Source organism: Cyberlindnera jadinii (assembly GCF_001661405.1).
Source record: "Cyberlindnera jadinii NRRL Y-1542 unplaced genomic scaffold CYBJAscaffold_4, whole genome shotgun sequence".
Lineage (NCBI taxonomy): Eukaryota > Fungi > Ascomycota > Saccharomycetes > Phaffomycetales > Wickerhamomycetaceae > Williopsis > Williopsis jadinii.
The window spans coordinates 680,306-702,667 of record NW_017963655.1 but is presented as its reverse complement, the minus strand read 5'-3'; the positions used below and the strand labels follow the sequence as shown (position 1 = coordinate 702,667).

The following is a 22,362-nucleotide window of genomic DNA, read 5'->3' as shown; positions in this document are numbered from 1 at the left end:
AATGGCCAGAAACTAAAGATTAAGCCAATAAAGAGGAATGGCTGCGTGACAACCAAAGGCACTCCAAAGACACTCCAAAGAAACTCCAAAGAACTCTTCATGGAACCTTCTAACGACGTCCTCAGCCTGGTGAGCAAACATCAGCGGCTAATCCAGAACCACAGCGGCAAGTTCAAACGAATGGTGGTACGACACAACAAGGAGACCCGGTAGTTATTGAGACAGACCAACTGAGCTGGTATGAGACCAAGGTATCGAGCGAAGACGCCTCCAAGATTTGTCACAGAATGCCCCTGTAGAGATCAGAGGTGTACCACAACAGCCGCCATTAGCTGAGCCATTTCCCGAACCTGGACCTGACAATGGAACCGTGGATGATAGAATGAGAGGTGGACGAAGAAATGCAGCTCAGGTAGCCGAAAGAGCGTCGGAAGAAATTAGGTGTGATGGTACTTTTGGCCATGATCCCGACTTCGAACACATCATTGGGCATGCCACCAACGGTTTTAATGAGAGTGATGATCCAGTTTATGAACGACAACAATGGAGACCTGGGAGGCCACGGAATTTGGAGTGAAATTCAAGTGATCTTGAAAAGTGTTGCGATTGTTATCATACACTCGTTATCACTGCTGATTTACCATCTTTTTGCTGTTATAGGACCAAAGCTTTACTCGGTGAGATATTCAAAGAAGCTCCACAGTACATGAAGGATATCTTCTTGGATCCAATCACGTCCAAATATTCTCGAACAATCAATACAATTCTTTCGCCATCATATTTGGGTTCTAACAGTACTGGTGATTCGAGAGATGGAACTTATCCAATGACTACCAACGGGAGTTTGTTCCATAGAGTTGATGGTTTGATAGCTCAAGAAGATGGACAAGAGAAAGTTGTAGAAATTTCTACATTAGCTCCAGGCTTAGCTCCAAATTGTCATCTTGAATTGCTTAGAGGTGTTCTTCAAAACGATGGAGAATATAATAAACTTGAGGACGACATTAGCAAAATTGGTGAATTTCTATCTCAAAACAATCGTTATGCACAGCTGTTATATACCGCTAAAGAAACTGTTCAACAAGAAACAACAGAGATAGGATTAACAAGAGCAAAGACTGTTGTTGAATTTACCCATATTGAACTAACAGCACCAACAAATTTACAACATCGTACTTCTTTATTACCAGAGGTTAAAGAGGTTACCTCGGTGCGCAGAAGCATAACACCAGAACAGACTTCAATTTCAGTGCAAATAAAGGAGAGCTATACTGGTGGCTTTACTTTTATCAAAACTATGTCTAGGAGTGTTTTTGATCTTTGAGATGTCCTCTTTTAACTCATAAAGGGTAAGCCAAATCTTTTCCATACCAACAGTACTCAAATTAGTATCATTCTAACATATCCACACCATACACACGCTTGCATCTGCACATACGAAATCTTACACTACAGGTTTAGAAGATTCTTTAGGCGTTGAGTTCGTTAGTTTCAAAATCATCAGATCAACGAAAGACCAGGCACTAAAATCAATACCATATGGGCAGCGCAGCGCAAGTTGATTGCAAAGGCAGTGGTGATTCGAGATTTACCAGAGCGTTAGCGAAGGTCCATGCGCGTTCACCGTACCGAAGCCCTACAGATCAACTCGTAACGAGTGGTAAATGAGCCAAGGCATCGTCACACGTTGCTAATTGAGGGGATTCTAGGGTTGGATGGTGTGTATTACGCTAAACTTATGGCACTGGTCTTGCCCTTTATCATTTCCTTCCAGCTGACCGACATTACGCCGAGGTCTTTCTCCTTCCACACTCCGAGTAGCGTTTCACGGGCAGCTTCCACTGTCTTGAGCTTCCGTTTCCTCTCCATCTGTTGCAGGGAGTCCAGTACAAACCATCGCACGCTTTCGATGTCTGGTATGACGAGGCCCACGATGAATATGGGCCACAGCAGCGACATGTAGCATTCTGGCAGCTTTTTTGTTAGGGCGATGATGTCGTTCGTGCAGTCGATATGGTCGACTTGACTGAGGGCGATGAACTCGGGCCTCTGGCTCATGACGCCGTGGAGGTAGAGCAGTGCGGTCAAACGCTTGATCTCCGCGACGATGAGGATGTGCTGGATCTCGTCGTGGTTGAAGTACAAGTCGCTGTTATCGGGCAGCTGTTGATTGATGGCACTTAGCATTTTCTGCGTCTCCATAGAATGGTTGAGAATTTCGACGTTGTACATGTCCTTGTGGTGTACCTCGAGCTCGAGGTAGTCGAAGCATTGCCGTATAACGGTGATTCGATGTACCAATGACACGAGATATGGTGAGCAGCCAAAGACCAAGTCGATCTTGTTGTCACCGTCCTTTTTCAGCTCCTGGATGAAGGAATCATCTTGCATCATCAGTGAGGGATCGTTCTTCACGGGCGATGAATCCTGTTCCCACGCTGTCTCGCCCATAACCTCATGGGATATGAAATATCTGATGAAGAACCTCGCCATGGGCGTCATTATCTTGTCTCGTTCCCCAGACGACTCCTTTAAGACCTTCTTTGCGTAGTTTAGCAATGACAGCCATGAGTTGCTGCAATACGCTGAAATCTCAGCGAAGCATAGCATGATAACAACGGCAAACACCTCATCCAAGTTCGTGCCAGTTGCCTTGGTGGACTCCACCAGCAACGGCAACTCGTGGACAATCTCTTCCAAGTACTTCTCGGCTACGGTTGAGTACTCGTGGTGTCCCAAGAGTACAAGCTGTGTAGATGAAGCAACAACTATGGTCTTCATGACAATCCTGGACTTCAAAGACAGAGGTATGATCAAATAGAGGTACGGATTCAACTCCGGTGCCAGGTAACTGTTTATAGCACTATTTGAGCTCACTTTACAGCACACACAATGGGGAGCAACCATGTCTATGAAATAGGAAACAAGCTCCTTTTCCACGAAGTTCAGCACCAGCGTTGTCTGGCTGATATCTGTCTCTGGAGGATTGAGGAGCTGGGAGACCGGGAAAGGTGCAAAGGACTCCAAGAATATATCATCGAATGAGAACGTATGAGCCTCACCAAAGTTGAAGTCGAAGGCACTGTACCTTACCGGGTTCTCCAGAACAGGCACGAGGCCTCTTTCAAAGATCTTTTGCAATTCATCATGCCCCTCCGGCATGGCTATGCCGTCATGAATCATCTTCCCATCGTACAACCTCGACATGTCCTTATCGCATACGTTGAGAAACGGGTAGTGCTGTCTCAGTGGCACGACGTTGTTTATCTTCACGGTTTCTGGGGGCCTCTCCTTGTTAGTTATGGCATCAGCCGACCTTCCAAACGCAATGCCTCTCTTCCTGGCATCCTCTTCCCAGAGCAAAGTCACCCCGGTGTAGTGGCAGCCCAGTCCACGCTTCACACACCGCTGACACTGGGGCCTTCCCTCATCACATTTGATCCTACGCTGCTTACACTCCGCACAACCAGCCCGACTCCGCTGAGTATACGTCTTTATCTTGCCCATTGAGTGCTCTGCACGTCTGAGATCACACGATTGATGGCCTGAGACCCTCGCTATGGCCCGTGGGCTGTGGTCCTTTTGTAGATGCCGTGAAACCATTGGACATAATTCTCGGTGGGACTTTTGGGAGGAAGGTCGATCCGACGGGGAGATAACCTTATAAAGTCACATGCGTCATTCTCTCCCAGAACCGTTCAGCAAGTTCAAAACTGAAGGAACCACCGAGAACATTGCAATGAAACCTGAAGATCACGTTGTCATAGTTGGTGCTGGGACGTTTGGGCTGTCAACGGCCGTGGAGCTGCTTAGAAAAGGGCATAGAAACGTGACTCTGGTGGATGGATACGCAGTTCCTTCTCCTCTAAGTGCGGGAAATGACGTGAACAAAGTGTTCCAGTCCACCGTTGAGGATGAGTTCTACAGCAAGCTGGCACTGGAGTCACTCGAGAGGTGGCGATCTGATGAGCTGTACAGGCCAGCATTCAACGAGGTTGGGATTGTCTACGGAGGTGTTGGAGAGAAGGCGATAGAGGAAATCAACCGTAGATTCGAGCTTCTGGACAAGTCGGACGTTGCTGTCAAGAAACTGGACACACCAGGCGATTTCTCTTCAGTTGTGAAGTTTGATGGCAAATTCCAAGGGTGGAAGGGGTATCATCAGCTAACACATTGTGGATGGACGTTTGCCAGCCTTGCTCTTGAAAACGTCTATGCCAAATGCTTGGAATTGGGTGCCAAAGTTGTCACTGACAGGGTGGACAGGCTGCTCTACGAGGACGAAACAGGCCGTTGTGTGGGTGTTAAGACATTCAGTGGGAAGATCATAAAGGCATCAAAGGTTGTGATCTGTGCTGGTGCCAATTCCATTGGTCTTTTGGACTTCAAGGGACAGCTTCTGGCCAAATGCTGGACTGTGGGTCATATCCAGCTCAGCGATGAGGAGGCTGCTCCATTGAAGGGCTCTCCGGTGATTCTGAACATTGACGAAGGCTTTGTCTTCGAGCCAGACTGTAACAACGAGCTCAAGTTCTGCAATGAGTTCCCCGGCTACATCAACATGGAGAATGGCGAGTCGATTCCTCTCTACAGAGACGAGATTCCCTCGGAAGCCAAGGCCCAAATGAGAGCCTTTCTTCACCAAATCTTCCCTGACGACATTGCGTGTAGAGACTTCTCCGTGGCCAAGATCTGCTGGTGCACCGACACACCAGATCGTCACTTCCTATTCTGTGAGCACCCCGATCATGAAGGCCTGGTTCTCGGTACTGGTGACTCTGGCAAGGGCTTCAAGTACATGCCAATTGTTGGTGATTACATCTCTGAGATTGTTCTAAAGGGGAACGGCTCGCTAGATGATGAGAAGAGAAAATGCTGGGGCTGGAGACCAGAGCAAGCTGAGCACAGGGATATCTATGAGCTTCAGCACAGAATGGGAGGCCTCAACATTGTGAAGGACTTGAAGGAGATTCACGACTGGACCTCGTAATTGAATTGAACCAGCTGATTGTAATGCCGAGTTGTGGAAGCTTTAGTATATTAATTGATTCTTTTCCCGTGTTTCTGCTCAATTGTAGAAGGCTCTACTGGTATGTACATCGCATAGTGTTAGAGTACCTCGTGTACGCTAACTATATACCGTGGCAATCATGGCACTGTAAGGCTTTTCAAGCAGCTCAAGGCGAGGCTGAGCTCAGTGAGCCAAAGATAAGCACCTCTTCCGGAATTGTTGCATGTCGCCGCATCATGGAGATGTTGTTGAAGAAGGTCGTTCCGGCCTGCCTCTGCAAAGTACACCATCTCAGGACGGTGTATTTAAATTGCCAGCTGAACCCGAATATCAGCATGGTCTGAGGGAGGAAGTTGCTGTGTGTTGGTGTTCAGCAAGCACAGATGGCCTCATACGTGACTCTGAATAATGGGCTGAAGGCCCCAAAGGTTGGATTGGGTCTCTGGAAGATGCCCAAGGACTCTGCTGCAGACCAGGTCTACAATGCCATAAAGCTTGGTTATAGGATGTTTGACGGTGCATCGGACTATGGTAACGAAGCTGAGGTTGGCCAAGGTATCAAGAGGGCCTTGGACGAAGGGCTTGTGAAGCGTGAGGAGCTATTCATCGTTTCTAAGCTGTGGAACACTTTCCACCACCCTCAAAATGTGCCTATAGGGCTACAGAAGACCTTGGACGACCTACAACTGGACTACGTCGATCTCTACTACATCCATTTCCCGATAGCCACTGAGTTCGTCCCCGTGGAAACACTGTACCCACCAGGGTTTGGCACTACTGAGGAGTTCGTCTTTGAAGACGTGCCAATTATTGACACGTATCGTGCGCTGGAAGATGCCCATGCTCAAGGCAAGATCAAGGCCATTGGTGTCTCCAATTTCAGTGGTGCTCTCGTCCAAGATCTTCTCAGAGGCGCCAGAATTAAGCCGTCTGCGTTACAGATAGAGCACCACCCCTATCTGGTCCAGCCAAGGCTTGTTGAGTACGCTCAGAGAGCCGGGTTGTGGGTTGTTGCGTACTCTTCATTCGGGCCTCAGTCTTTCTTCGAGCTGAACCACCCACGGGCTAAGGATCTACAGCCATTGTTCGAGAACGAGGCCATCAATGCAATTGCTGCACAGCACAACAAGAAACCATCACAGGTGCTGCTGAGATGGGCCACGCAGAGAGGCCTGGGAGTCATTCCTAAATCCTCAAACAGAGACAGGCTATTGGAGAACTTGTACGTCGAAGACTTCACCCTCTCGGATGAAGAATTGCACACGATTTCCTCGTTGGACAGAGGCATCCGGTTCAACGACCCGTGGGACTGGAAGGACACGGGCATTCCAACGTTCATCTGACACCAGGCTTTAATAGACAAGTTTCCATAGACAAGTTTCAATAGAAAATGTACAACTAAATCTTTCACCTGTATACGGCGGAGGAACGGGACGCAAAGACCCGCCCAATCCGGACACGTTCGCGCTTTGTGTGCTGCCCCTACCACTTTTAGAATATATGTTGCCCCTACCATTATTCGCTGCCCCTACCGACTGTCACCCTAACGCCCACGGACAAAATTTGTATAAACACAAAACATCATCAAAAGAAAAACAACAATTCCACAGACAAAAAGGCTTCTTCTCATTGGTCTTCAACTACCTTTTCCAAACCACCAGCACAAGGCATAGCAAAGCGAAGCAAAAAAAAACAACAACAGACGCTGAGAGAAGCTTCGGTACAACTGCTTGACACAACGGCTTCTCCTTATTGAAACAATTGTGAGGTGTTTTTTCGTTGTTTACCCGTTCAGAAAAGCGAATTTCTCCTTTGTTTATATTCCCCTTTTTTTAGTTCCAGTTCACTTGAGCATTGCCGCCACGTTGATTTGCCCTGGAACCGATAGCCGCCCGTTCTTGAACATCTATCGCTGAAGTTATTACTGAATTGTGAGTATTGTTGTTGATGTTTTTTGGTTTTTGGTTGAAGTCTCCTAAAGCGGTGATCTGAGTGGATGTTTTGCTTTTCTGGTTTGCCGCCGTGTTACCGCCGTGTTACCGCCGTGTTATTGTTGTTGTTGATGTTGATGTTCCGTTCACCCTGTGGAATTCAATTCGAACCACTGCCCCTGCTGAAAACCGCCGTTACTAACATTCCCACCTTCACAGATTTGAACATGGAGTCTATTTTGGATTTCTCAAAGGACTTAGACGTTGCCCTGTTGGACAAAGTCGTGGAGACTTTCTACAGGGGCTCCGGTGCTGAGCAGAAAACAGCACAGGATGTAATCACGAAGTTTCAAGAGCACCCTGATGCGTGGCAAAGAGCTGATAAAATCCTTCAGCTGTCTCAAAACTCGCAGACAAAGTACATTGGGTTGTCCATCTTGGACAAGTTGATCCAAACAAAATGGAAACTGCTGCCAGATGAGCAAAGAAAGGGTATCAGAAACTTCACTGTCAACATGATCATTGCGATGTGTGATGATGATGAACAGTTCCAGAGCCAGAGATCCCTGATTAACAAGTGCGACTTGACCTTGGTCCAAATTGCCAAGCAGGAGTGGCCTGCTAATTGGCCAACTTTCATCCAGGAACTGGTTCAGTCTTCAAGAGCAGGGTTCAACGTTTGTGAGAACAACATGGTTATATTGAAATTGCTCTCTGAGGAAGTGTTTGACTACTCAGCGGAACAAATGACCCAGGCCAAAGCGCTGAATCTGAAAACGAGAATGGGCCAAGAGTTCTCGGACATCTTCCAACTGTGTTATGAGGTTCTCGATAAGGCTACAAGACCTTCACTCATAGTGGCCACTTTGAACACAGTGTTGAGATATATGCAATGGATTCCACTGGGCTACATCTTTGAAACTGAGCTATTGAACTTGTTAACAAACAAATTCCTTTCGCCTCAGGATACGAGAGCCGTTACTTTGAAATGTCTAACAGAGGCTGCATCTTTGAACGCTTCTGAGTACGATGAGAAATTCGTCACAATGTTCCAAAATTCTATGCAGCAAATTGCATCCGTGGTTCCGCCAAACGTTGAGTTGAATAAGACTTACGCCGTGGCAAATTCAAGTGACCAAGCCTTCCTACAAGACTTGGCTATGTACATTTGTACATTTTTGGCAAACCATGTGTCTGCTGTTGAGTCGAGAGAACAGTATAGAGAACTTCTCCTCACGGCTCATGAATACTTGATCCAGTTGTCCAAGATTGAGGAAAGAGAATTATTCAAAACCTGTTTGGATTATTGGAGTAAACTCGTTAGTGGGTTGTTCCAGGAAGTTCAGCAAATCCCAGCTCAAGAACTCTCCCCATTAATGCAGTTGGGATTCTCCCAAACCAGTGGTGCTCCAAATCCAGAAGTTTTGAACAAATTCCCATTGAGAAAGCACATCTATAACAACATCCTCTCTGAATTGAGATTAGTTGTGATAGAGTCCATGGCTAAACCAGAAGAGGTCCTTGTGGTGCAAAACGATGAAGGTGAAATTGTTCGTGAGTTTGTGAAGGAATCCGATACAATTACGCTGTACAAATCCATGAGAGAAGTCCTTGTCTACTTGACACATTTGGACGTTGTCGACACTGAACAAATCATGAGTGTGAAACTGTCCAAACAGTTGGATGGCTCCGAATGGTCCTGGCACAACATCAACACCCTATGTTGGGCCATTGGTTCTATCTCCGGTACAATGAATGAGGAAATGGAGAAGAGATTCTTGTTTAACGTCATTAACGATTTACTTGGGCTCAACAAAAAGAAGTATGGTAAGGATAACAAAGCCGTTGTCGCTTCGAATATTATGTACATTGTTGGTCAATATCCAAGATTCCTCAAAGCTCATTGGAAGTTCTTGAAGACAGTTATCAACAAGTTGTTTGAGTTTATGCACGAAACCCATGAAGGTGTTCAAGATATGGCATGTGATACTTTCATGAAGATTGTTTTAAAGTGTCGTCGTCATTTTGTGGTTCAGCAACCTAACGAGACTGAACCATTCATCGATGAGATCATTAGAAACATCCAATTCATCACTGAAGATTTACAGCCGCAACAAGTCCATACTTTCTATGAAGCCTGTGGTTACATCATCGGTGCACAGACCACTGTTGCTATTAGAGAACGTCTCCTTTCAGATTTAATGCACCTTCCAAATACTGCATGGACTGCCATTGTGCAAAAGGCTGGTGAAGATCCTACGCTGTTGACAAACCCGGAAACAGTGAAGATCATTGCCAACGTGATTAAGACTAACGTTGCCGTTTGCTCCTCCCTGGGCGCAGGATTCTACAACCAACTGGGAACTGTCTATGACGACATGCTGTCCTTGTACAAGGCTGTTTCTAACATGATCTCTAATGCTGTTGCACAGGATGGTTTGATCGCTACAAAGACACCAAAGGTTCGTGGATTACGTACTATAAAGAAGGAGGTTTTGCACCTCGTTGAAGCTTATATCTCCAAGGGTGAAAATCTCCAGCAGATTGTGGATACTTTAATACAACCTCTCTTGGCTGCAATTTTGGAGGATTACAAGAGTAACGTTCCTGATGCGCGTGACGCTGAAGTTTTGAACTGTTTGACCACCGTTGTTTCTAAAGTTGGTCATATGATCCCTGGAGCCGTTGTCGTTATGTTACAAAACGTCTTTGAGCCAACGTTGGATATGATTAACAAGGACTTCACCGAATATCCAGAGCATAGAGTTGAGTTTTACAAGTTTTTGAGAGAGATCAATTTGAAGTCGTTCAACTCCTTGTTACAACTTTCAGGTGATGCATTCCAACTTCTTGTCAATGCTATTCTGTGGTCCTTCAAGCACAACAACACTGAAGTTGAAAACAGTGGGTTGGGTTTAGCCATTGAGCTGCTCAAGAACGTTGAGAAGCTTGGATCAACGCCTTTCACTACTGCCTTCTATCAAAATTTCTACTTCCCAATCATGGCTGATACGTTCTATGTCATTACCGACTCCGACCATAAAGCAGGATTTAAATTCCAAGCTCAGTTACTGGCAAAGTTGATCGATCTCGTTGAAAGTGGATACATCAAGGAACCATTGTATAGAGAAGGACAAGCACCAGCCGGTGTTTCCAATTCCGCATTTGTCAAGGAGTACATTTCAAACATGCTGTCCAATGCCTTCCCACACCTGAAGACTGCTCAAGTGGAAAACTTTGTAACGGTTCTAATTGCACAACACCGTGATGGCTCCAAGTTCAAAGGCACCTTGCGTGATTTCCTCGTTCAGATCAAAGAATACGGTGGTGATGAAACAGACTACCTGTTTGCTGAAGATCGCGAGAACGCACTCTTGGAGAAGCAAAGACTTGAGAGGGAAAGAGCCTCCAAGGTTGGTGGTTTGTTGAAGCCATCTGAGTTAGATGACGATTGATCATATCCCATGCCTGTTTATGTGTGTTTTTCTTGATAAATAAATGGTTTAAAGAGAAAGCTTTGTATTTACATGATTATAATAATGGGCAACTATATATAGCTGTAACTCATAGTTTCTTGATGGCATCTGTTACTCTGACGAATGAGTTCTTTGGTCCTGGAACGTGTCCCTTCACCAAGATGATACCGTTCTCAGCATCAACATCAACAACAAGCGAGTTTTGCTTTGTAGAGCTCTTACCACCCATTCTGCCTGGCATTCTCTGTCCTGGCAAGACACGACCTGGCGAGGTGTTAGCACCGTATGAACCACCTGATCTGTGTGTCAGTGATGTACCGTGCGACGCTGGCTGACCCTTCATGCCGTAACGTTTGATGACACCGGCGAAGCCTTTACCCTTTGATACACCTTTCAAGTCAACATATTGGCCAACCTCGAAATGGCTCGCCTTCAATTCAGTGCCCACAGGTACCAGCCCTTCTTCAGACTTCACCATGAACTCGGCAACCTTCACCTTTGGATTGACCTGGGCCTTCTCGAAGTGTCCAAGTAGCTGTCTAGAGACACGCTTTGGGTTCTTTGCACCGTAGCCAACCTGCACAGCGCAGTACCCTTCAACCTCTCTTGTCTTGTTGTAGATAACTTCAACTTGGTTGACTTCCAGCACGGTAACTGGGAAAGTCTCTCCGGTCTTCTGGTCAAACCATGGGCCCATGCCACGTTTCAGAGCTAACAGCCCGGTTCTCAACGGTAATCTTCTTCTCTCAACAGCTTTCTCCTGTGAGTGCTCTGGTGAATCAGCGACAGCCTCAGACGTCACCGTGGAAGGAGCCGTCAATGAGGCTCCAGTACGCACATACTTCGGGAACTGACGACAGCCTAGCGAGAGGACCCTGGAGCTAAAGAGAAGAGGGTTCATTGTGTGCGAGGGAGGTGGTTTGTCTCTTCAACTAAGTCTTCTGTATACAGACAAAGTGGCACTGGGACATTTTCATTGGGCGTCCGTTGGAGGGAAGGAAAAAAATTACTCGGACATTTTGGTGTCTGGATGTTTGTCCCGTGTCTGTCCCGTGTCTCCAACATGGCACCAAAATGGCACTTTAGTTTAACCGATACAATGGTGTGTTCTTCCATACTATGTACATCTTTTTGAGTTTTGAACTACTGATATAGGATCTATTTAGCTGTTGGCCCATCACTTGATCTTCTTGGCCTTCAAAGCGATGGTTTCGTCGTCCACGTAGATACCTTTACCCTTGTAAGGCTCTGGAGGGTGGAACTCACGAAGTCTGGCAGCGAAGAGCTTCACCTGCTGCTTATCAACACCTTCCACGATGATTCTCGTTGGTGCTGGTGACGTCACGGTCAGGTTCTCTGGGATGAAGAGGCCTTGTTGGATCGAGGCACCGACTTTGACAGAGATGAACGGCTTACCGTCCTTCTGTTCAACTTGGGCCCTGTAACCAGTACCGACAAGTTTCAAGATCGACAGGTGGCCGTCGGTGACACCGATGACGTGGTTGTTGATCAGAGATCTCATCGTCCCCCACAGAGCTCTCTGTTGTCTGTTCTCGGAGTCCTTGACGGAAACGGTCAGCTTATCATGGTCTCTTTCGCAGACGACAAAATCCGGCAACTCCAGTGTCAATTCACCCTTCGGCCCCTTGACCTTGGCCTGCTGTGACAACGTGAGCAAGGATCTACCTTTTCTTTTTATAATGCTCTGCTTCAGAGGCTGAATCTCAATGGACACCTCCTGTGGCACAAGAATGGCCTTCATACCAATGTTCGAGCACCTCTGCGAGCTCGACGAAAAGAGTCTCTTGCTGCCCACTGATCTCAAAAGCATCATGTCTTCCTCCACTTGTCAAAACACTGGCAAAACTATTCAAGATGCTCTGTAATTGAGCTGTGTCCCGTCCTTCGGTGCCCTCGAAGAAGAAGTTTTTTGTTGACGGAGGAGAACGGGAGGGAAGCGGTCGGAACTCGATAATTTTTCACCCTCGGATTTCACCCCCGGGAGCTCATCGGGAAATTTTTTTTAGTACTTCTTCCTCACTAATACGCTTAGATCTTTGTAAGCCGTTGGGTCAGTATATACAGGGGCAAACAGACGTGAACGATGGTTAGAAAGTTGAAGCATCATGAGCAGAAGCTCCTGAAGAAAGTGGACTTCCTGGACTGGAAACAAGACCAGGGCCATAGAGATGCGCAGGTGATGAGAACGTACCATATACAGAACCGTGAGGATTATCACAAGTACAACAAGATCTGTGGTGATATCCGGAAATTGGCTCACAAGCTATCTCTACTACAGCCGAATGACCCTGTCCGTATCAAGCATGAGCAGCTGCTACTGGAGAAGCTGTACAGCATGGGTATTCTCTCTACAAAGTCCAAGATCTCGGACCTGGAGAACAAGGTCACAGTGAGTGCGATATGCCGTCGTAGAATTGGGGTTGTGATGTGTCGTTTGAGGATGAGTCAAAACATGAAAGATGCCGTGACGTTTGTGGAACAAGGACACGTCAGAGTAGGTCCAAACGTAATAACTGACCCTGCTTATCTCGTTTCCAGAAGCATGGAGGATTATCTAACCTGGGTCGACACGAGTAAGATCAAGCAGAATGTTCTCAAGTACAGAAACAAGATTGATGACTTTGACTTGGCATGATTTACGCTTCTATCTTTAGAATGCTTATAGTATAATATTTAGCTTCTCGTGGTGACTGTAGATAAGATGGTAATAACATAGAAATAGAGTCCTATATTCAGTTGAAGTGGTAATTCTCACTCGAACCTAGTTGTTTCCGCAAGTCAGCCTGTGAACCTGACCGTGGTAAATCAGTGGAGGTGACGTTTGCAGGTGGTGGTGGTGCATAGCTTTGCGATGTCAAACTTGCAGCTCTCGAGCTGTTGGCACTGTTCATCTGTTGTTGGAACGATCCAGCAGGTCTGTATAGCTTTTGCTTACCAATCTCCACAGGATTCACCATCACGATACTCTGTCTTATATGATGAGGTGAAGGTATTGATTGGTCGTTTGTAGAGGCTGATGACGGTTGAGGTTGCTGGAATTGGGGAGAATAAGGTGACGAAGGTGACGTTGGTGAAAAGATCTGATCAGAGTAATGCAATGGGTTGAAAGGCTTTACAGCCAACTTTGGTGGACGAGTACCACCTGTTAACGATTTCGTTGGAGCGTATTGGGTATCCGAGACAATCGAGTTATAGTCTATGCGACTTGGATTTGGGATCTTATCCAAAGGCTCTTGCAACGAAGATGATGACGACGAATGTTGTTGTTGTTGGTATGGGAGTCTGTGAGGTTGGTAAATATGCTGAGGTGATGATTGGAACTGCTGAGGATGCTGCTGAGAATACTGCTGAGGATACTGCTGAGAATGCTGCTGAGGATACTGCTGAGGATACTGCTGATAGTCTTGTTGAGGATACTGCTGATAGGACTGTTCTGGGGCTTGCGGATAACGCTGTTGATCTTGACCAAACTGCAAGGGAACAGTTGAGTAAATCGATGAAACTGCTCTTGGAGGCTTCTGTGTAGAGACTCCTAGAGTATCGTTATTCTTAGAGCCAGCTTCAGCCTGGTCAAAGTGGAAATCATCCTCGTCGCTACTCTCAGCTTGTGGTGGAACACCATGTTCATCCTCATTCAAGCCTTGAACATTAATATCTGGCAATGGTGGTACTCTATCTTCGTCTTCCTCAACTGTTGTAGATTTAGCACTCTTTGTACTCTTCATCGAATTCTCCCTATCAAAATACACCCTGTAAACACTCTTCATTCTCTTGATATCCTCATCCTCTTCCTCCTCTACGCCTTCTTCCTTCACTGGCTCGTTAAACGCAACCACTTTATGGTTCAACCGTTCAGGCTCGTTCTCAACAAATGACAAGTCGCTCCGTCTCTTATCGTGATCAAAGTCTCGGGACTTCTTTGGGTCGTGGAGCCCCTGGGGCTCAAGAGGGTGTTCATCCTCGTGGAGGGTTCGTCTTCTGCCCTTCACATCGCCATCCTCGACTGGATGTTCATCAACATCGTAACCTCTCGCTGGTGAAACGTGCTTGTTCTCTGGGAATGATCTGGAAGAATGTGAAGTCGTCGTAGGCTCATCAGAGTTGGTCTTTTCAATCATCAGGTTTCTCGACGTATTACGACCCCCGGCAATGTCCCACGAGCTTGAGTTCGGCGTCATATAAGGCGAGTGTGGTCTCGAAGTCGATCTTGAAGTCGTCTGAGCCAGCTGGTACGCTTGGTACTCTGAGCCCATATGTCTTGAAAACTCATCCAGCGAATGCTTTGAGCCCAGGTTTTGCTCATATGGCAGTGAAAAGGCATCGTAGATGGCTCCTGAGGACTGAGGGCCGTTGCCGTAGTTGTACAGCGAGCCCTGCTGTTGTCCACCGGCACCTGCTGTTCTGCTTGAGAATGCCCCTGACGGGTACCTAGCGGACTCGGCAAATGGGTTGTTCTGCTGAAGGCTGGACGAATACAAAGAACGGGAGTCTTCGCCGTTATAGAACGCCTTGGACGTTGGATAGTCAGGCAGCGCCGTGGAGTCGCCATAGAAGTCCGGATCATTATCAATCTCCTCCTTGGTCTCCTTCTTATTCTTCCGATACGCTCTAAAGATCAACGCTGCGATGATCAGCAGAAACACTCCAACCGGTATACCAACCGCCAGCCCAATGGTCATGCCTGTCATGTTGGTACCGGTCTGGCAGTACTGGGCATCTGTGCACTTCGACGAGGTTGACGATGATGAACGAGAATGCGAAGAGCTCGAGGAGCCGGCCGACGACGTCTCTCGGACGTATATGTTCACGTAGGAAGTGGTTGATGGTGAGGCCCACGATGTTGATGGAGCCGCCGAGGCGTAAGATGTCATTGGAGCAGCCATGGTTCGAGCGTCTGTAGCGGCAATGTACACCACTTCTCTGTCTTCACTGGCTGTGATAGAAAGAACGGATGATGTGTCGATGATTAACAAACGCGTATGATAATTAGACTAAAAAAAAACTTTCCGTCTCGGGGAATCTTCGAGGAGGGACTTTTTTTGCTTTTTGTCGGTATACGTTTTTACGATGAGCGCAGTTTATACGTTTTAGGGGCAGCGGGACATCAACAAGTTTACGGCGGCAAGGCAGAGAGGGAGCGAAAAAGGTTTCGATGTGCTTAATGTTTATATTTAATACCTCTGTGTCTGCTCCTTTATGTACGGTGATGGAAGCTTAATCTTAAAAGGCCATTGGTTGTAGGGAGAGCACCGGTGGACTAGGCGAAGTCTCAGATGCGGTGGCGGTACATCCCGCCAATCGTGTAGAGACTGGGTTGCAAGTTGAGACTGGGTGGTCTAAAGTGAATCGCTGGTTTGTGAGTTGAGTTGCAGCAACAAGGATGTCTGACACAGTCCCCAGTGGTGGTTGTAGTGCCCAAGCGGTTGGGGGCCCGGCGTCTTCTACGCGCGTGTGTACGTGTTTTCGTGTGAGTTTTCGTGTGTGTTTTCGTGTGTGTTTTCGTGTGTGTTTTCGTGTGTGTTTTCGTGTGTGTTTCCGCATTGGGTAAACAAAGGTGGAACTAAAAAGTGGCTCAATGGGCAACGTTCTAGACTGGGACTAGGGCGGGACTAGGCTAGGCCCACAAACGCGCGCGTATGGGACTGGAATGTGGCGGAAAAGAGCGAAGATAGCGCGGGCCAGGAGTGCGGTGTCCGGGTGTTTCTATACCCACTACTATCCATTACTCGTCTGATGAGTGTGGGAAATACCTTTAACTGTATAGTTGAGTCGTTCGATAATTGCAGTTGGTCTTGGAGTCTTGTTACTTGATTGTCGAGTCTTGATAATTGATTTACCATGAATAAATGCTAGTGTCGCTTCATTTTTCGATTGTGTAGAGCTTTTTTATTTCTGAAAATGTACTGCTCAATATTGTCAGAAAAGCTCATTATAGAGTGCATCTATAATACTGTTGGAACTCATACTACGCAATTCATGATTTTTCTGGAGAAGTTTTGACTGTTTTTGATACAGTAACTACGTTGCCCCCCCCCCCCAGACTGGGGCTTTCCCCAAGGTAATCCGTAGTGGTGGACACTGCACGTTTACTCCCTTTGTATTAGATATCTATGAGACATCTTCGCCATGAGGTCTATATAATGAGGAAGTGCTCACCGCACTGTGTACTACCAACTTTGTGCTGATTTAAACCATTCAGCTATAAGCAAATCCACCACCGCTATCAAGGTCACGTCAATACACCATGACACATGGCTAAAAGAGCAGTATCACTTTACGACAGCGCTACGGTGCGCAAGATACACACAGTATGTACTGCCCAAAGGAAGGTTCTGAGCCCTGAGTAACGACATTTTAACGCAAGCATTCCCGCAAAACTCCGCCATCACAAGCGAAAATCCACATTTTTAAAATGAATCCATGCACTCATGGAGAAAATTTTAAAAAAGGTTATGAGAAGGACAGAGTTCCCTATCAAAACAGAAAAAGGTTTCCAAAAAATGCCAATGGACACAACCATTTGAAGTGAAGACAATACCCGGATGGTTCTGGTAAAAGGCAAGAACCATGTACGTTATGAATTTCAGAAAAGAAGAACCAGAGGTTCTTCTAAAAAATTTGATATTGATCTCCTGGTTGGTGAGGAAAAGAGAAAAGGAAAAGGTGGATGGAGGAAGAAAGATCACGACTGAAAGTTTTTTCTGTTTTCGTTTGTGAGGTGTTTATAAAACGAATTCGCGGTACCGTCACGTGACATATCCAAGGTAGGGTAACATCCCTTGCCCCGTTTCCTAAGCTCGTTGCCCCCACGGGGTTCCTTTCTTTTGGTGGTTACCGATTATAGCACTCTTTTCTTTTTTTGCGTGGGGTGGCACCATTTTCCTGTTGTGCAAGTACCAACTACTAACTACAGTTGAGAAACAGAGAACATGGGGATGTCCCTGGAAGCAGTAGTGAGTCTGTCAAACCATATCATGCCGGTCGAGACGACGTCTTGGATTCCGTGGTCACCAATGGTTGGTATTCACTGCTTAGCAACTTAGTGATGGCGAGTAGTTAGCCCTCGAGATGGATTACCCCCACGGGTTTCCTCGCAGAGTTGCGTTTTTGAAACTCAAAAATTCCCGCTTTCGAACAAAATTACCCAACCCCCACGCGATTGTTCCCTCACAAATGAACAATAGGCAGCAAAAGTCATATACAATATGAGTCGATGACTCGTCAGAAGTAAAATAGTCCATGCTGACCTTTTGAATCATGGCTCGGGATGAAAGATCCGTTTGCACCTTTGCCAAAAAGTGATTCGACTCTCTATCTCCAAAGATTACTTAGATAAAGCTGAACAAATTACTATAACCATCTTGTAAGCCATCTACACGGTGCCACAGGCCTCTACCGCTTTGTGTCAAAGTCATCGGAAAAACTACCATCTCTTTTAGAGAGAAGAAAATTGTCGCAAAGGGTAAACCACACGAGCACGCCGGAGAAAGCAGCTCACGGTAGGCTATTTTTTCCCAATTCGGAATTTGCGAGGTTGGCGTACCGACCAAACCTGGAAAACACCGCTGTTTAGGCATTAAAAAAGTCTACCGTAAAACCTTTAAACGATTTTAAACCGGAGAAGTGGAAGACCATTCCTATATCTCCAATAGGACCATTGCGCAAAGGGATACGACACCCGTTATCAATACACGGAAAGCGTAGACAAACCTATAGTGTTGAATACTCCAACACTGCTTCATTGCTGCACACACACACACAATACCAAGCTTCCAGATCCATCGATCTTGGTAGATTGGAGCCGATCCTGTAAGGAAACACTTGTCAATCGCATTACGACTTTCCCAGAACTCCGTCCTCGCAATTTACGCCACCCACAACGTCACATAATTTGCCCTGCGATTGTATAACAATTCGATAGCAACACAGTGCTTAAAACCCTTCAACCACTGCGCACAGCGGGCGAACGGTTAATTCGAGTTTGTACCGCATTTAGAGTTTGAGGTGCGTGTACCCCGGAATATTTCGTGCGTCAACGCAGCAGCAGAAAATTTTTCTACTGGCACTTTGGTAGCGCTGAGATGTAAAATTAAAACGGTTCCGCTCTGTTCACATGTCGTGGACATTTATGTGTCTTGTCTGAGTGTTCTTAACTCCATGGACAATTGAGCTGGTCGTTCAGGCACACTGGTGATTCGCTAGTATCAAGACGAGAGCTTCAGAGCTCAGATATGCACTGAGGTTCTCTGGCGGATCACGAAGTTGCGGGAGTCCGTGCTCGCTTTCACCTTAAACACGGTGAATATCCTTTGCCTCTGTGATCAGCCACACCCTCATAAGGCCTCACACCTGTTCTTTCAAATACCACAAGGCTAGGGAAAGCCACGCACGATATGCAGCTCCAATCTCTGACTGGCTGGAGGTGTGCACTCATTGCCATGCAAGCCAGGAGTCAGAGGACTCACAGGTTCCAATGACCCATGTTTCCTAATCACTCAGGTTGTCTATGTGATTCGTACTGGCGTCGGCTACAGCGTGATTAGTATAAATACAAACCAACATCCTGCTCTGATCCCAACATCTCCCAGGTTCACTTACACTTCAGCCTTATACTTCATACAACATATACAACAATGCACAAACTTGAAGAGTCAGTAACTCGTCAGGACTCTATCCACGAGGACCCAGACGACGTTGTCATCGAAGATGAACAAGAAATCATCATCAACTGGCCAAATATCGTTGAATATTCAAAGACAAGATTCACGTCTCTAACCCATCTCCATCTTCACGCAGTCGGAGATCTGAACCCGCTACCTTCATTGAGAGAAATGTCATGGAACAACTGGAACTTCTTCTTCATGGGGTTTGTTGCTTGGTTCTCAGCGTCTTTTGACTTCTTCTTGACCGCTGTTTCCGGTACTTATATCGCACAGTCTCTTGACGTCTCCACAGCTGACATCACTTGGGGTTTGTCTGCTGTTCTTATGGTTCGTTCCGCAGGTGCTGTTATCTTTGGTCTCTGGACTGATAACTACTCCAGAAAATGGCCATTCATCACCACTGCTGCCATGTTCTGTGCTCTTCAGATTGGTACGGGATTCTGTCAGACGTACCAGCAGTTTATGGCCGTCAGAGCCATTTCAGGTATTGCCATGGGTGGTACCTATGCCACCGCTGCCGCAACGTCCATGGATGATGCCCCATTGAAAGCCCGTTCTTTCTTATCTGGTCTGTTCTTCTCTGCCTATGCCTTTGGTATGATCTTCGCAGCTATCTTCTGGAGAGCTTTCGAAAGCACAAAGCATTCATGGAAGGCCCTCTTCTGGTTCTCCTCTTGCTTCCCATTCATCTTGATCTGCTGGAGACTGGTTTTCCCAGAGACTCGTTACTTCACCCGTGTCTTGAAAGCCAGAGAGTTGATCAAGCAAGATCAGATCGAGGCTGGAGTTTACGTCAAGCCAACTCTCAAGACGAAATGGGGCTCAGTCAAGGCCATGCTCAAGAAGGATTGGCTGCTATTCACCTACTTGGTTATTTTGCTTGCTGGTACGAACTACTTGACTCACGCTTCCCAAGATATGTATCCAACCATGTTACGTTCTCAGCTGGAATGGTCCCTAGATGCTCAAACAGTTGCCATTGTGGTGGTCAACTTGGGTGCCATCTGCGGTGGTTTGATTGCTGGTACTTTTATGGAAGTCACTGGCCGTAGACTGGCTATCCTCATCTGCTGTGTTATCGGTGGTTGTTTCGTCTACCCAGCGTACATGATGCACAACAACAGTGCCGTTCTTGGTGGTGGTTTCTTCCTCTTCTTCGCAGTCATCGGTGTCTGGGGTGTCCTGCCAATTCACTTGTCTGAGTTGTCTCCTCCAGACGCAAGAGCCTTGGTTTCTGGTCTTGCTTATCAATTAGGTAACCTGGCCTCTTCTGCTTCCTCCACCATTGAAACAAGATTGGCTAAGCTCTGGCCATTGGAATGGGACGCTGAAGGTAACCCAATCAAGTACGACTATGCAAAGACCATTGCTTGCTTCACAGGTGCAGTCTTCATCTACGTCTTTATAACCACATTCATCGGTCCTGAGAAATTCCACAGAGACTTGAGTTCTCCATTGCTGAAGACATATATTGAGAAGGTTATTGAGATTGAAGAAGGCCGTGACCCAGAAGCCAAGTTTGTTGCTTCTAGTGGTGATACCAGTGAACAGGCATCTTACGGCAAGGCAACACACGAGGAGATTGAGCTCGACTGCTATCCACAGGAGAAGAAGTGATCCAAACATCAGAACTGGCATCTTTAACATGTATTTCTCGCATCTTTATTTGCTCCATTGCACCATCACTACACTGTTAACGTTTATATTATAATGACCGCACGATTTGATTTTCTAATCTAAACCACATCTTGGGATGCTTTGTATGTTCTTCACTCCTTATTACCACCTGGAACCACTTTGAAGGACAAAATGTCGTTCTTGCCGATGTCAACGACATCGTCCTCGCTCACCCTTTGTCCGCCAATTCCTTCCACGGCCGCAATTGTGACATCACCAACGATATATCTCGCCACTTTACCCACGGGAGTGCCTCTTCTTATGAGCGTACAGTCTCTAAACACGTTGGTTCCGTTCCCGGAAGTGAAGGTGTGGATATTTCTCACGGTGAATACCGGAACCAGCTGTAGAACTTCTGCAGCTGCTTGTAGTACTTGAACCACGCCTGTGGATCCAAATCTGTATAGAACCAAGTCACGAATGTTCTCAATCCGATTCTTTAGCTTGTCGTCCAGCTCCTTGAGGTCTGGGTCGTCTGGAAGGTCTTCCTTTGTATCTATGAACTCAGTGCCTTCCTCATATTTAATGAAGCCCTGTTTGGCCAATTTCCTAAGAAACACTTCCGTGATTGCACTTGTGAGCACTGCTTTGGTATCAGGGTACTTCAGTATGATCTTACTGACGTTTTTATCGGCATCTGGGTGGTCGATCTTGTTCAAAGACAGAACTGTAGGGAACTTCTCCGCCATGAATGCCTTCACCACCTCGGTGATCTTTGCATCGTCCCATTCCTCCAATTTCCCCACAGATTGCAGCCTGTCCATTGCACGAGCCACCATCTCTCTGTTCGCAGAGTAACCTGCGAACTGCGTTAGCAGGGTCTCCACAATAGGACTCTTTGTAGCAGTATGTCTTCTGACGATTGAGCCCCATCTCTTCTTCAGATTGCCTTCAATCCACAGTCTGATTTCGTCTTGCAACCATTCAACATCTTGCAGTGGGTCATAGCCTCGAGTGTTCTTACCTTCGGCGTCAGTGGTGCCACTGACATCGACAACATGGATCAGCGCGTCCGCGTGTCTGAGGTCATCCAAGAACTTATTACCCAAACCTTTGCCTTGATGAGCCCCTGGAACCAACCCAGCAACGTCCAACAGTAAGATAGGAACATGACGTTTACCATTGGTGCACCAACCGTAGTTCGGCTTACACAGCTCGGCTTTGTTCATCCTCTTACAGGCACAGTCAATCTGCAGATAACCGGTAGCTTTGTTAGGATCAATGGTTGTGAAGGGAAAGGCCCCTGTTTTAGCAGCAGCATCTGTCAGCGAATTCAGCGTTGTGGACTTCCCGCTCGATGGCTTGCCGACTATGCCGATCAATGGATCACGAGGCATCTCTCCAGCAGTGTTAGAAGCAGCGTGGTGGACCCGTGGAGAGCTCCTCCTGCCCAAAATTGAAACATCAACGTCCTCATCGGAAGAAGTTTTGCACGTATAGGTGGTGTGCAGGTGTTTTGGTGTGGTGTCTGGGTGTTGGGTGAGGTGCCCGGATGTATATAATATGTCCGGATGTATTCCCTTTATGGTAATTTCCCGTTTAGGCCTTTTTCCTTGTTTTAATCCCCATGGAGACAGCGTCCC

General features: G+C 46.7%; 12 protein-coding genes across 12 annotated transcripts; 7 read left to right on the top strand and 5 right to left on the bottom strand.

Moving 5' to 3' along the window:
- Nucleotides 1-330: 330 nt before the first annotated feature.
- On the top strand, nt 331-779 carry CYBJADRAFT_73397 (uncharacterized protein). The gene has a single exon (XM_020217905.1). It carries the CDS (start codon nt 447-449, stop codon nt 708-710), a length of 264 nt encoding a protein of 87 aa, XP_020071466.1. The 5' UTR covers nt 331-446; the 3' UTR covers nt 711-779.
- Nucleotide 780: 1 nt separating this feature from the next.
- Nucleotides 781-1,525, top strand: CYBJADRAFT_73366 (uncharacterized protein). Its single transcript, XM_020217904.1, has one exon. The coding sequence runs from the start codon at nt 827-829 to the stop codon at nt 1,322-1,324; it is 498 nt and encodes a 165-aa protein (XP_020071465.1). The 5' UTR covers nt 781-826; the 3' UTR covers nt 1,325-1,525.
- Nucleotides 1,489-3,568, bottom strand: CYBJADRAFT_167094 (Zn(II)2Cys6 transcription factor). The gene has a single exon (XM_020214765.1). It carries the CDS (start codon nt 3,505-3,507, stop codon nt 1,726-1,728), a length of 1,782 nt encoding a protein of 593 aa, XP_020071464.1. The 5' UTR covers nt 3,508-3,568; the 3' UTR covers nt 1,489-1,725.
- A 138-nt stretch (nt 3,569-3,706) lies between these two features.
- CYBJADRAFT_181023 (NAD(P)/FAD-dependent oxidoreductase) lies at nt 3,707-5,061 on the top strand. The gene has a single exon (XM_020216999.1). It carries the CDS (start codon nt 3,740-3,742, stop codon nt 4,988-4,990), a length of 1,251 nt encoding a protein of 416 aa, XP_020071463.1. The 5' UTR covers nt 3,707-3,739; the 3' UTR covers nt 4,991-5,061.
- A 333-nt stretch (nt 5,062-5,394) lies between these two features.
- On the top strand, nt 5,395-6,498 carry CYBJADRAFT_149615 (xylose reductase; the record flags this gene model as incomplete). Its single annotated transcript, XM_020213324.1, has 1 exon — nt 5,395-6,498. The coding sequence occupies one exon, from the start codon at nt 5,395-5,397 to the stop codon at nt 6,352-6,354; it is 960 nt and encodes a 319-aa protein (XP_020071462.1). The 3' UTR covers nt 6,355-6,498.
- A 671-nt stretch (nt 6,499-7,169) lies between these two features.
- CRM1 (exportin CRM1) lies at nt 7,170-10,397 on the top strand (the record flags this gene model as incomplete). Its single annotated transcript, XM_020216330.1, has 1 exon — nt 7,170-10,397. One exon carries the CDS (start codon nt 7,170-7,172, stop codon nt 10,395-10,397), a length of 3,228 nt encoding a protein of 1,075 aa, XP_020071461.1.
- Nucleotides 10,398-10,440: 43 nt separating this feature from the next.
- Nucleotides 10,441-11,360, bottom strand: MRPL9 (mitochondrial 54S ribosomal protein uL3m). Its single transcript, XM_020214764.1, has one exon. It carries the CDS (start codon nt 11,317-11,319, stop codon nt 10,507-10,509), a length of 813 nt encoding a protein of 270 aa, XP_020071460.1. The 5' UTR covers nt 11,320-11,360; the 3' UTR covers nt 10,441-10,506.
- A 235-nt stretch (nt 11,361-11,595) lies between these two features.
- Nucleotides 11,596-12,252, bottom strand: MRPL6 (mitochondrial 54S ribosomal protein uL6m; the record flags this gene model as incomplete). Its single annotated transcript, XM_020214763.1, has 1 exon — nt 11,596-12,252. One exon carries the CDS (start codon nt 12,250-12,252, stop codon nt 11,596-11,598), a length of 657 nt encoding a protein of 218 aa, XP_020071459.1.
- A 227-nt stretch (nt 12,253-12,479) lies between these two features.
- On the top strand, nt 12,480-13,095 carry IMP3 (snoRNA-binding rRNA-processing protein IMP3). Its single transcript, XM_020214762.1, has one exon. It carries the CDS (start codon nt 12,523-12,525, stop codon nt 13,072-13,074), a length of 552 nt encoding a protein of 183 aa, XP_020071458.1. The 5' UTR covers nt 12,480-12,522; the 3' UTR covers nt 13,075-13,095.
- A 76-nt stretch (nt 13,096-13,171) lies between these two features.
- On the bottom strand, nt 13,172-15,322 carry CYBJADRAFT_161839 (SKG6-domain-containing protein; the record flags this gene model as incomplete). Its single annotated transcript, XM_020213642.1, has 1 exon — nt 13,172-15,322. One exon carries the CDS (start codon nt 15,320-15,322, stop codon nt 13,172-13,174), a length of 2,151 nt encoding a protein of 716 aa, XP_020071457.1.
- A 3,750-nt stretch (nt 15,323-19,072) lies between these two features.
- Nucleotides 19,073-20,719, top strand: JEN1 (monocarboxylate/H+ symporter; the record flags this gene model as incomplete). Its single annotated transcript, XM_020212632.1, has 1 exon — nt 19,073-20,719. The coding sequence occupies one exon, from the start codon at nt 19,073-19,075 to the stop codon at nt 20,717-20,719; it is 1,647 nt and encodes a 548-aa protein (XP_020071456.1).
- An 80-nt stretch (nt 20,720-20,799) lies between these two features.
- CYBJADRAFT_167087 (uncharacterized protein) lies at nt 20,800-22,153 on the bottom strand. The gene has a single exon (XM_020214761.1). The coding sequence runs from the start codon at nt 22,114-22,116 to the stop codon at nt 20,872-20,874; it is 1,245 nt and encodes a 414-aa protein (XP_020071455.1). The 5' UTR covers nt 22,117-22,153; the 3' UTR covers nt 20,800-20,871.
- Nucleotides 22,154-22,362: the final 209 nt, after the last annotated feature.

Bases quoted from the DNA above. Each gene is read 5' to 3' on its own strand.
- CYBJADRAFT_73397 (XM_020217905.1), top strand. From the start codon at position 447: ATGGTACTTTTGGCCATGATCCCGACTTCGAACACATCATTGGGCATG.
- CYBJADRAFT_73366 (XM_020217904.1), top strand. From the start codon at position 827: ATGACTACCAACGGGAGTTTGTTCCATAGAGTTGATGGTTTGATAGCT.
- CYBJADRAFT_167094 (XM_020214765.1), bottom strand. From the start codon at position 3,507: ATGGGCAAGATAAAGACGTATACTCAGCGGAGTCGGGCTGGTTGTGCG.
- CYBJADRAFT_181023 (XM_020216999.1), top strand. From the start codon at position 3,740: ATGAAACCTGAAGATCACGTTGTCATAGTTGGTGCTGGGACGTTTGGG.
- MRPL9 (XM_020214764.1), bottom strand. From the start codon at position 11,319: ATGAACCCTCTTCTCTTTAGCTCCAGGGTCCTCTCGCTAGGCTGTCGT.
- IMP3 (XM_020214762.1), top strand. From the start codon at position 12,523: ATGGTTAGAAAGTTGAAGCATCATGAGCAGAAGCTCCTGAAGAAAGTG.
- CYBJADRAFT_167087 (XM_020214761.1), bottom strand. From the start codon at position 22,116: ATGCCTCGTGATCCATTGATCGGCATAGTCGGCAAGCCATCGAGCGGG.